Raw genomic sequence first — 12,198 nt, forward strand, 5'->3', positions numbered from 1 at the left:
ACATTTTACATGTATTTTGTTATATGTATTTTTATTTGTGATTCCCTCATTACAAAAGATAAAATCGTTATGAGGCATTCTTATATGCTAGCTGATGTGGGGAATTCTCAAGCACTGCATTCTCAAGATTCTTGAATAAATTTGCTCGCACTTTACATTTTGTTGATGTTCATTATTCGTCTTATATATTCACAATTTCTTAATAAACTCTGTATTTACGTGGTGACTTAATAAGAAAGTTTCCACCTTTATCTTTTAAAAGATATTCAAAACGAAATCGACCATAATGGAAAACTGATGATCAGAGATCTGCATTTGTCTACAATAACTCTTACAATTATTATTTCATTGATTAAGCCTCAAATTGAAGTTTGAAATGGAATTTTTCGACTAACAACTTTTCTTTTATGCATCTTTATATGATTCAAGGTTTTTTGAAGTCTAAGAAACGTTCTTTTAAAAACTAGATATGTATATTTGCACGTCATAAAAGTACAAGAGAGATAGAGAATTGTTTGATTTTGCCTTAGATGTTTACTAGCATGAAAATCTTTTCACATTGTTTTACATAATGTGATATATCCATGTAACAACTGAAGTTAATGGAAGAACTAAAATACCGCGTACATATTTTAAAAAAAAAAAAAACATGCAATTTTTTCCCCTAATGCCTGGATACCGTTATTTTTCTCTCCTAAAATATACTACTTTGGTCAATTTTTCAATTAAAAATTGCGGAATTGGTGTTTTTCTTTAGGTCTCCTGAAAATATATTTGACATTTAATAATTTTCCCTATAAAATGTGATTAACTATTATGATAAACTTCGAAGAAATAGCATGAGTATATATACATATTACTTTGTGAATTCTGGAACATATTTATGAGCATTTTCCATTACTTAACTGCTGATATTCAGAACCTGAGTTACAGTACCTTAATGCGTTTCCTCATTGATTTCTTTAATAAAAATCACTACTATGCTTTCTGTTGTACAGGGATCTAAATCAAATCAGAAAAAGACCTACTATTAAATCTAAAGAAGATGGGCGAACAAGGCGAGCGAAGTGCCTATAAAGCGACAAACATGAAGGTGAAAAATTTAATCTCAATTATAACAAAATTTTCTTTAATATTTCATCTAACATTAAAGTAGAATTTATGTAAAATCTCCACAATTTGCAAAAATCTCACAAAAATTGAAGTTATTTGCCCATGAAATAGCACACACACACTAAACAGAACAAAAATGATCGTTTTCTCATACTATAACATAATTTTTCGATATTAGAGGGTTTTTGCTACTTTTTTTTGAAAGTTTATCCTCAAAGTTTGCGTAAAAATATACATTTTTGGTCTACAAAAACATGGAGCAAAGACCCACTATACCTTAAAAATATACTTTTATGACACATCATTCGCATCTTCCAAGAATTACTTTAAGTCAGTTTAGTCAAGGGTCATATCACAAACATGATTTGAATGCCATTTTTCATCAGACGTACTTGTTAGCACAAAAGTCTCAATGGAAAATGATACTCAGGATTTTTATTGCTAGATTCGAACCCCACGAATACTTCATTATTTAAAAAAAAAAACAGACTAATTTTTGCCGGGAAACTTTTCTTTAGAAAAGTTTTGTTTATCATAATTTCAACGTTACTATAAACACTTAATTCACAAATTCAATATGATTTTTACATATCTGAAGCCATAGGCATTCTGCATGCACGCCTTGTTCACCCATCATCTTAGGCATATTTTTGCAAAAATATTTGATCTCTATAACTAATTAATTAACCTTTTGTATGCCCATATAATGAGCTTTTTTTCTACGTTTTTTGAATACTGATTACTGCACAATAAAGATTACATAAAGAATCGATAAAAATAAACGTTTTAAAAAGAACAAACATATTAATTGTGTAAACACTTTAATATATGAAAATTTAAACACATCTTTTATTTAAATGCACATTCACTACTTTGATGTTGTCATTTTATGACACCTTTATTCGAATAGCTTTATTTTTTGGCATTTCACCGGAGAATATCTGAAACATCCCTGACAATCGGGAAAAATTATAATGGTGGAAGTTGTATATGACTCCGAGATTTGATTTTATCTCCCTGTGAAATATTCAGAGTTTGTAGCCACATTTCACATTTGCTTTGGAGTTCACCTTCCCCTTGAGCTTGAGGGGAAGAAGATTTAGGGCGAACATTCTTGTCACAGGCAAGTCCAGCCTGTAAAGCATCGTAATATTTGTTATCGTCATTGTTTAAGTTGTGCTGTTGTGTCATCGAAAGTCGATCATGTTTTTGTAAATTTTCACTACTTAATGGAATTTGTATATCTATTTTCACATTCGGAACGTCTTGGTCGTCGGCATCATGAGAATCAACAGAAGAACCTCGACTTATGTTAGCCCTCCAGGAATAACTCCCTCTCCTGATTTTGGGCGTCGTAATAGGTGAATTGGTCTGTTTAGGGGTAGATGGCGTTTCTTTTTGAGACAAAGAACTTCTTTGACTTCCGGGAGAAGATGGTGGCGTTGGTGTGGCTGACCCAGGGGTCACGCATGTCGGCTCGAACTGAAATCCTTGAGCAACCATTGGAGAACGAGGAGACCGACAATCCTGGATCATAGGAGTATTAACATTATCATCAACAATGTTCTCGAAGGATTGTTTTGTCTGGCGACCATCTTGTTCTTCTAGCAGCTGAGGGCAGGACCGCACTCTAGATAAGGACACATTCGATCCACGTCTGTTCATACCATGAAAATCTTCCTCCTCGTCACTGAAGCAGTCAGCTACATTCAAATTACGTTTCTTCACTTGTTTCGACACATTTATTTTCGATGCCATGGTAATTATACTATGATAGAAGTTTGGTACTGGTGATAACTCGTAGAAAAACACAATATTATTCCTCAAAGAATTTTTTTCACTTCCTCGTTAATTATCCTTTGTCCTTAGATTATTCTCAGAATATATCAATGCCTCTATGAAATCTCGACTGACGAGGCTATTATGAGATTCAATAATTTATCGATATTGTGTGGTTTTAATTTCACATAGCTTGAGAGCCTGTGTTTGGCAAGCTCTTCTGACCATCGGTGGTCTTATTTGAACTTTTTGTTTTAACAGTGGTAAAATCAATACACTTTAAGGCGTAAGGTTTCGTGTTTTACATCCAAATTTTCTAATATCGTCAAATTACAGAAATATATATGTCCTTTGAAACCGTATATATATGTTACGTCAGCACTCCCCGTTTCGAAATTATCCAACGATAAAATACTTCACATTCATCGTATACACGTTAGCACTATTCTGAAAAATATAGAAAAATTATGCTTGAGATAAATATCTTTTTCCGACATTTATTGATCCCAGAGTGATGGGATAATTCCCTAAACAACTGTTTGAGATGTAACAGTCGTATTTAAGTTTGCAAATAGCTTTCCTGAAAGAGGATGGGAAAAAACAATAAATAATAAGGTTGCATTGGTCTAATGTCATTGTGATGGAACTTGTACGCCCTCTATTGATTTAATCAGGTAAAGCTGTGTGATTTATACTTAAGTCCGCCGCATGAAATCCATCTTACATGCAAAGCTACTCACTTCTCAAGAAGTAATTGAATCACAATACTTTTATAAAGATCTTTGGAATGAAAATATATAGATTTTTAACAGGGTATTTTTGATAGTTTAGCTATAGAAATTTCTATTAGCTAAAGTTTCAAAAACACTTTTGCTTGTATACATGTAGATTTTTAGAGGGTATTTTACGTTGTTTAATATTGCAAAATAAGAGTCATCATTTGACATTTCATTAATTGATAGTTCACCTATAAAAGTCAACAATATCAGAAAAAAGACTTCTTGTTCTGTTAGCTTAAGTTTCAAAACATTTTTGCTTGTATTTTTTCAAAATAAAGAAGAGTTTAAAAATAAAGGAAACTTGCTAGGCCCATTTACCCAAAGCAATTTATTTTCGTACAATTTTGTTTGTGTTTTTATAGAAAATCTAATACACTGTATCTATAAGTGATATAAATTTGTTTAATGTACTTTAATTGCATACAGGTGCAGCCTCTCTTGAACAAATCCAAAGTTTAATAGCTGAAGTACAACAAAGTCAGTATCGCTTTATAATGATCGCGGAGAATTTATACGCAGTTCGGTATGGCATTTTTGTTTGCTGTGAATATGAATATGAACATGATGAAATAATGTCGTCTTGATGAATGAAATTATTGCATTACTGAATAAATTCACACATTGTCTCAGGTCCTTATAGCAATATATTGCTTATTTACCTTTAGCCAATCACGAAACAAGCAGAGAAACGATTTTTTAAGTACATGTAACTTCTAACACTTATAAAGTGAAATCAAACAAACACCAATCCCCAAAAGATTCTGCCGATCTAACTGTGTACAGTCAAGTACGAGTAGGAAGCATTTAGTTTTAGTAACAAGTAGAAATGAGAGCTTGAGATTGCGGAACGTTGAGAATGTTGTCCTTCAGACCAGAGCGAGTGAACCGAGGTCCTAAATCACAGAAGGCCCTGCTCTCACTGCTCAATGGCCATTGTGTCGCGAGTAGGCCTAAATTTGCAGTCTTCCATCACCTATTGGTGGCGTCTCAACATGAGAGAAAAATTCTCGAATGGATGTCAAAACAAACAAACATCATATAACACAAGCTAATCCGTTAGATGTAAAACATGACCATTTATATCAGTATGAGTGAAGGTGCATCAACATGTTCTTTCTATATCGCAATCCGTTTCATATTCAAAAAATCAATACTTTTAATAATAAGTATCGGTGATATATAAGTAATGATACTAAGCAACATACCAAAATTGACACCTAGTAGTGAATTTGTTGCCATTAGTGAGAACCTGTTTGCGACACACCGCTGCAAAAGGTCTTGATTAGAAATATGATAAAAATAATTAAGACTTTAAACATTTAATATAACTTTCGACAAATTCACTTGTACATTTACTCACCAAACTATAACGTTCAAATGGAAGACAACTAGCTCATATCCATAAATCATCTTTGAGCTCGTTCGTTCGAAACTGTACTTTCAACAGTATTTAGAAATAGTATTGATGAACCCATATGGTTTTAATCCCCAGAACCGAAGGAATGCATTGTTTAAAACATGTATAGACTGAAGTAGTGAAATATGATTACTGATGACGCAAAGAGATTTAATGAGATAAATAAAATTACCAAACGAATATAGGAAAATGACACCAGGTTATGCCAATGTTTTTGCAGTTTGATATAACTTCTTTACAAGCTAATAAAATAATGACAATTATTAAGGATAATTAATAATTACCGTATACATGGTCAGCAATGTTAAAGAGATCCATTAAACCCAAGTCAATATTTCAGAAATTACTTGCACTAGCACTGTGAGCGTGTTTTATGAGTTGACATAAACCAGCATTAAGCATTCAATACGTTTATTCTACTTGACGGACCGATTTAACAAGAGCATTCGATCGATAAACTGCTAAAGGAAGGAGATGTTTTCTGAGGACTTTGGTAATGTTTTGTCGCTCCAGGATACATGAGTGGGAACGTCCACTTCCGCATATTACGCGCCAGAGATATAGAACCATTTATAAAACCTGGCAGGTAACATTACACTGTAGGCCTGAATAAATGTTTGGCACAGATCAAGCGGATCTTTTATCTTGTCGAAAACCGACTACCATTTTTCAAACAGGTAAAAATTGTGAATTTAAAATTATCTTTTATAAAAGAAATATTGATATGTGCTTTAAAACCAATATGCAGTCAGTCATACATTATACACTAGAGTGAGGTCCCCAGATAGACAGTGATTACAGATGTATATAAATTTATTGAATTTGTCAGATGGGAACTTATAATTAACAGAATGTGTTGAAGTTGGGGGGAAAAAATTAACGTCGAGGGAAAGTAACCATTCACAAAATATTTCAGAAAGCACCTTATATCACAAGCAATATAAGAATGGGTGGCATTTTTAAGCTTTAGCAGATAAAAGTGTCAAGAATGCATATCTCAGAGTGCAATAACAATCTTAAAAGCAAACAAAATGCTAGACTTTAGGAAACTCATTAATACGATAGTAATGACGTCCACTGGTGCAAAATATTTTTTCTGGCGTATTGGTTTTGTCGAAATACGTGCAAGATTGGCTTGCATGTATTAAGTTAGACGTTTTTCGTTTCAGACACCTACGTATAATCAATGAATAATTAGTCCAAAAACAAGGTAACAACGGTCTTTAAATGTAATATTGAGATTAATATATCAACAGTCTCTGTGTTTTATTGAAACCTAGATCCGATTAATTACCAGAATTCTTAATTAAAATGTTTAATTTTGTCCCTTTACCACGTAAAATGATTATTTATGTCGATAATTAACTTCCCCAGAAACAGGAACGATCCTTTTAAATTTATTTATTTAAAGTGAAATAAAGCATAAAACACGCGTGGAATAGAAGTTAAGCCATAGCACTTCGCTAATTAATTGAAAACTCTCTGATGAGACTACAGTTCTCTGATTACGATCTTGGTTTGTAATGATCCCGGTTCAATTTTGATGTGTTCTGAAAAGGAAGAAATATAATTTCTGAATCAAATCAGGAAATCTAATCACCGCAAGAGTAAATGCATTTTGAAACAAAATTACACACTATTGTAAGATAAGCTTTAGAATCAAGGAAGAAAAATGTTCAAGAAGCAGTATAAATGGCATAGCTTAGATAGAAAAAAAGCAATTTACTTGGGTCGGTTTAAATACACAATGAACAGAATAAGAGTATTAAAATTATTTTTATTACTGTAATAAAATTTAGAACCTGTTCATCGGTCTTTGTAGTATTTATCTTCCCATAATTTTCTGTTATTTCTGAATGATGGCGATGAAAGATATTTATTCTGTTTTAATAGATTTTCTATTTTGCAATTTACTAGACTTAATTTTGTCTTTAAATTTTTATCTTTAATAATCAGGGAGAAGAATATTCTTACGTTTTATCATTAAATATTCATGGAGTGGAATAAATTGTATGCAGCAATGATTCAAAACGGTGACAAGAGACCGTACTTTACGTATAAAGAGAGATTTGTTAACTTGCTCTATGCACTGATGTTTTCGTTGTTTAAACAAATTGACGACAACGCATTCGTTAGTTTTGAGTCATCTTGTTTCAATCAGTCTGATAACGTGGTTTATTGCGAGAAACAAATATAAAAAAGGTTTGTTGATTTTATGCAAATTGGAATAATGACCGTCCTGTTCAGATGCTTGCTTAGTTTTAAGAAGAAATCTCTAACAAAGCTGTTTTATACGAAAGGGAAGATAATAAACTTGGAAAGATGATATCATTAAACCTAGTCTAGAAGGAATCGGACAACGAAGCTTAATGGTTCAACACAGTTAAAGAGCAATAACGTTTTTCCAAATAAGAGCCAAATTAAGGTGATTGCAAAATATTTCAGTTAAATACTTTTTTACAGGAAGTACATGTATAACTTGATTGATTGTTTATATAGTCGACATTTTAATAACCTTTGTAAAAAGCAACTCTTTTCAGCATTAATTTTTTAAGATTATATTATTGAAATTTTGGCACCTTACACGTAATACCTTCACGGTTAAGAAATTATTGTGCAAAAATCATCGTTATTTCTTTTTTTCCATCCTCTGACACGATTTTATTAGATTTCAATATGCATTCAGACTGCTTCATGTTTATCTCGGCGGAGTGTACATTGTATTACAAACAAATGATTATTATATATACAAGTTTCTGAGAAAGAAGAATAATTATTGTATTCTTCATAACTTTACACATAAAATGAAAATAAATACTGTATTTTTTTAGTAGAAAGCAAACTTAACATTTAACTTTCTTCAGTAGACTTCGAAATGAGAATGAAGTACATGTAACTGATATTTGCCCACTTCATACGTACAAAGCGAAAGGGCTATATCTTTTAAAACACATAGAATTTTCATCAACGAAATTTATTATTATTTTAATTAAGCTATTTCATTTCAGTACTGAGGACACAATTTTCTTTTCCCCCTGAAGTCTGAAGAGTAACACACTGTTAAATGGAAAAAAAACTGAGGATTTGAACTAGTTAGCCAGGAGACACTTGGCTCAAGAAGAGAATGCCCAGTGTTTGAGAATCTTTTATTAAGGATTTCCCAATTATTGACCAGAATATATTAATGCATAACAAAACTGTGCGATGGATTGAAATTGTCCTTCTTCCATTCTATGTCTTTTAAACATTCTTTCCTGAAGTCGTAGCATTTTTAGCTTTGGTTTTTATTGTATTGGTCTCAAAGCCATACAGTCGCCTTCGTGGCGCAGTAATTATGGAGCGTCTGTTCTAGAGTCTCGGAGTAAGGAGTCGCGGGTTCAAATCCAACTGCGGGGCGTGGAGAGCGGATGATACCGTATAAACTAAGAGGTCCCGTGTCGCAGTAGGTGCTGGCACAAAAAAGATCCTCACTGCTCAAAGGCCGTAAGTGCCAAGTACAGGGCTAAATATGCAGCCCTCCACCGGCAAATGGTGGCGTCTCAGTATGAGTGAAAAATTCTCGAAGGGACGTTGAACAAACAAACATCCAAGCCATACTGAGGTAAACCAAATAATATGCACTGCCATCGGAGATGACCTTGGCATTAACCACGACATTACTAGATTTTATTCTTTCAAAAAAAAAAAAATAACTCAATTGAAGAAAACTAGGCTGAGAGTTTTCTTATATTGCTATTGTCATTGACCGAAAACATGATCTTTGACCTCGTTAAGTTCTGTATTGGTTAACATACCTTTTTTAAAACTTCATATAAAATAAATTGGGAATCAAGGCTAGTATTTTGTATTAAGTTATAAGCATGTTGATTCAGATCATAACTTCAAAATTGGTAAATGATATACAGAAGGATACACGTTTCTCAAATGTTAATTAAGGACTGAAAACATCAATGATATCATTTTATCAAATATTGAACGTTAGATTTAACGATATGTCATAACAGTTATTACACTAAGTATATAAAGTAACAGCAAGAACATTATTAAAAAAACATTCACATTTAAATTAAAATATAATAAAATATACTTATAAACCGACCTTATCTGTGCTAGGTTTCTTGTCTGGTTTTTCAGTATGGAATGAACGATTAAAAGTCAATTCATTATATAACCTGTATTATTCTCTATCAAGAAGCCTAAAGATTTAAAATGGCAGTTATCTTAAAACCAGAATAAGTCTGTACGTACCTAGGAAGAAAAAAAATCAATTTCTGCTCGAGATCCAATCTTTGATAACCTTGTAATGAAGAAGGCAACGTAACCTTTTTAATCCTTTCGGCAAGAGTCAGAGCACAAACATCTTTTAATAAAACAAACAAAAAAAATCCTACATGGTCTTGGTATCTTGATTAAAAGAGTTTTCCTTGCAGTAATAAAATACTCAAGCCATATTGGTAATGAAATTCAGCTAAAATAGTTACCTTTTCCCAGTGACTCAAAATATCCCTTTGAAAAAGAAAATCAAGCAAAACATTATGTAATCTCCGTGTTTCACGACAGGATCGTTTTTGCTTGTGCACGCGATACGATCTCCTTGGTTTTGCCAGTGAAGAAAGAAAGCTTGGTACGTGCCCTCTAACGCATTGTTATTCTTGTCGACAGGGTTAAAAAAGAACCTGCAAAATCAATATCGACTTAGAATACAAAGAATTATCTCAGATTTCAATGCTAATTACTTGACAAAATAAAACAGAGGCAAGACCTTCGCCTATAACGACTGATCAGCTAGGTACAGAAGAGGAAGAGGGCGTCTGTGGAATATTAAGTTTAATGAACATCATTGTGGGAACTATCCCGCTGATTGAATGTAATTACAAAGCATCAACGAGGAAAGATAACATTTATCTGCCATAAATTGTTCTTACGGAAGAAGATTAAAATATGAATTGTAAATAGGACATTTTAAATCAACGGGGATGAAAATAATAAAAATCGATGCTGGAGCTTTTTGTATTTGTAAATTTAGATGTTAAGTTCTAAAGAAATCCAGACTTACCGTCATAAGGTGTTCAGAACTATAGTTTCAGTGTATCTGTCGATTTCGATCGATCTATATATTAATAGTTAACAAGTGAATACCGTCTATAGACTTATAGATATTTTTCGCCTTTATACAGCTTGTTTTGACAATAGCAACCATTTATTTTGTCAGTCAAAGACGCATTGGGGTTTTTCTATACTGATAGGTGGGGCACCATGTGTACACATGATAAAAACAGAAAATGATATTTGGACCTGTGTATTTTATATCTTAGGAGCAGATGTTTGCTAATCATACTTGCCTATAAAGCAAACAGTAGAAAATTGAAAAAAAAAGTTAATGTAATTTTTAAATCACAAAGCACTTGACAGCTCAATTAATAATAGTAATGATGCAATAAATCTTGTTCTATACATGGAAAATTGTATAAATTGATGTGAAATCCCATGCAATATAATACAAAGTTGCTTTTTTGTGACAAAGCGTTTGGCGATAATTGATTTAGCTGCCAATATGCATCATCGCTTAATAGAAATATCGCCTGTTTATCTTTTATTCATTTTAGCTCTTATGACAATAAACCCTTTATTAGTGTTTCCAACATTTAAAGTGCATTTCAGCTCATATGCATCGTTTACAGCTACCTGGATGGATATCTATCTTACAATTCTACTAGCAATGTGCACATAAACGCCACCCTAAAGATTAAAATTTTTAAATCTTTAAAGATTTAAATTTTAAAGATTAAATTAGATGCAGGAATCCATGAGTCATTAGAGATTACTAATGGATGTCATATCTATCTAGACTTTATTTTAAATTATTTAATGATTGGAGCTAGAAATTCCACATAAAGTTACAGTGGCGGATTTAAGGGGGGGGGCGCACCCGGCGCGCGCCCCCCTAAAACTGTCAAAGTTAGCGTAAATCATAGTTTCGCCACGAAAATGTAAAAATGTCTACTTGGTAGACCTCATTTTTACCCTACAAAATCTCTAGAATCCAGGAGCTTCCGGGGGCTTCGCCCCCAGGGCCCCCCTGGGGGCCTCAAGGCGGCCCCCAGACCCCCTGCCTACTTTCTGCGCCCCCTAACTTCAATTCCTGGATCCGCGCCTGGGTTATATAACATAACAAATGGATGTATTATACAAGGGTCGTTCAATAAGTAACGCAACATACGGTTTATCATAATTTTAATAAATGTTGAAGCAGTAAATTTTTTTCCACACTAGAAAAGTTCTATTTAAGAACTCCTAACCACTGAAAAACCGCATGTTTTTTCCTACTGTCTCCGCAAAGAAATTCACCTTTAAAATTACCGAGCTAAAAACTGTTTAACAAAGGTCTCTGCCAAGAAAAAGAAAATCGAGAGCTTCTGTGAAAACTCACAGGATGAAACTCTGCCATTCAGTAAACTGAAAGGTGACTGAAAGATTGCATATGACTGAATAGCAGTTCTGCCATTCAGTCACTGTTCCAGACCGTTCAGTGACCATTCAGTTGACTGAAAGGTGCAGCTTCATCCTGTGACTGCGGTTCATTACAACAATTGCTGAACAACCCCAATAAAGATAAGGTTTTGATATCTGGAAAGACTAATCTTTCACGCAGTACGGTGTTCAGGTGGATTAGAAAAATCCAAAAGTGGAAAGGGGGACTTAAAAAAGATCGCAGTCTAACTGGTCGATCGAGATCTGTAGGGACACCAAAAATTTCGATGATATCTGAAAATGGCAGACGTGGTAAGACACTAAACATTTCATCATCACAATGTTGATTAAGTTCAAACGAAGGAAATGAATCTAAAAAATATATCTGTCAAATGAGGGCATTATTTCCTTACCTATGCTTACAGGAGAACACGCTTTAAATGTGCCAAAGGTCTATTAAAATATAAATATTTTAAAAAGAAAGGTATGATAAACCTGCGTGATAGGTGACGAAACATGGTTGCACTGTTTATAGCCCAAATGGAAGGTCACTAATAGAATGCTGAATCAGAGAAGAAACTGTCGTCTTATTATTGCTAAGAGAAGCCATGGCTTAAAATAGGTCTTATACGGGTTTTT

At 33.2% G+C, this 12,198-nt stretch overlaps 1 protein-coding gene across 4 annotated transcripts; it reads right to left on the reverse strand.

Annotated features, from left to right (window-relative positions):
* Window positions 1-1,917: 1,917 nt before the first annotated feature.
* On the reverse strand, window positions 1,918-9,883 carry LOC133181084 (uncharacterized). 4 transcript variants are annotated; one of them, XM_061315630.1, is made up of 2 exons: window positions 9,570-9,883; window positions 1,918-3,339 (listed from the first exon to the last, which is right to left on the reverse strand). In XM_061315630.1, the coding sequence occupies exon 2, from the start codon at window positions 2,869-2,871 to the stop codon at window positions 2,083-2,085; it is 789 nt and encodes a 262-aa protein (XP_061171614.1). In that variant the 5' UTR covers window positions 2,872-3,339; window positions 9,570-9,883; the 3' UTR covers window positions 1,918-2,082. The 4 variants fall into 4 exon arrangements, with proteins under 4 accessions (XP_061171614.1, XP_061171611.1, XP_061171612.1 ...); XM_061315627.1 differs by lacking the exon at window positions 9,570-9,883 and adding an exon at window positions 9,337-9,496; XM_061315628.1 differs by lacking the exon at window positions 9,570-9,883 and adding an exon at window positions 5,373-5,686.
* Window positions 9,884-12,198: the final 2,315 nt, after the last annotated feature.

This window comes from Saccostrea echinata, unplaced genomic scaffold (assembly GCF_033153115.1).
Source record: "Saccostrea echinata isolate AGI-Se365-2 ecotype Australia unplaced genomic scaffold, CSIRO_AGI_Sech_v1 ptg000008l, whole genome shotgun sequence".
Classification (NCBI taxonomy): domain Eukaryota; kingdom Metazoa; phylum Mollusca; class Bivalvia; order Ostreida; family Ostreidae; genus Saccostrea; species Saccostrea echinata.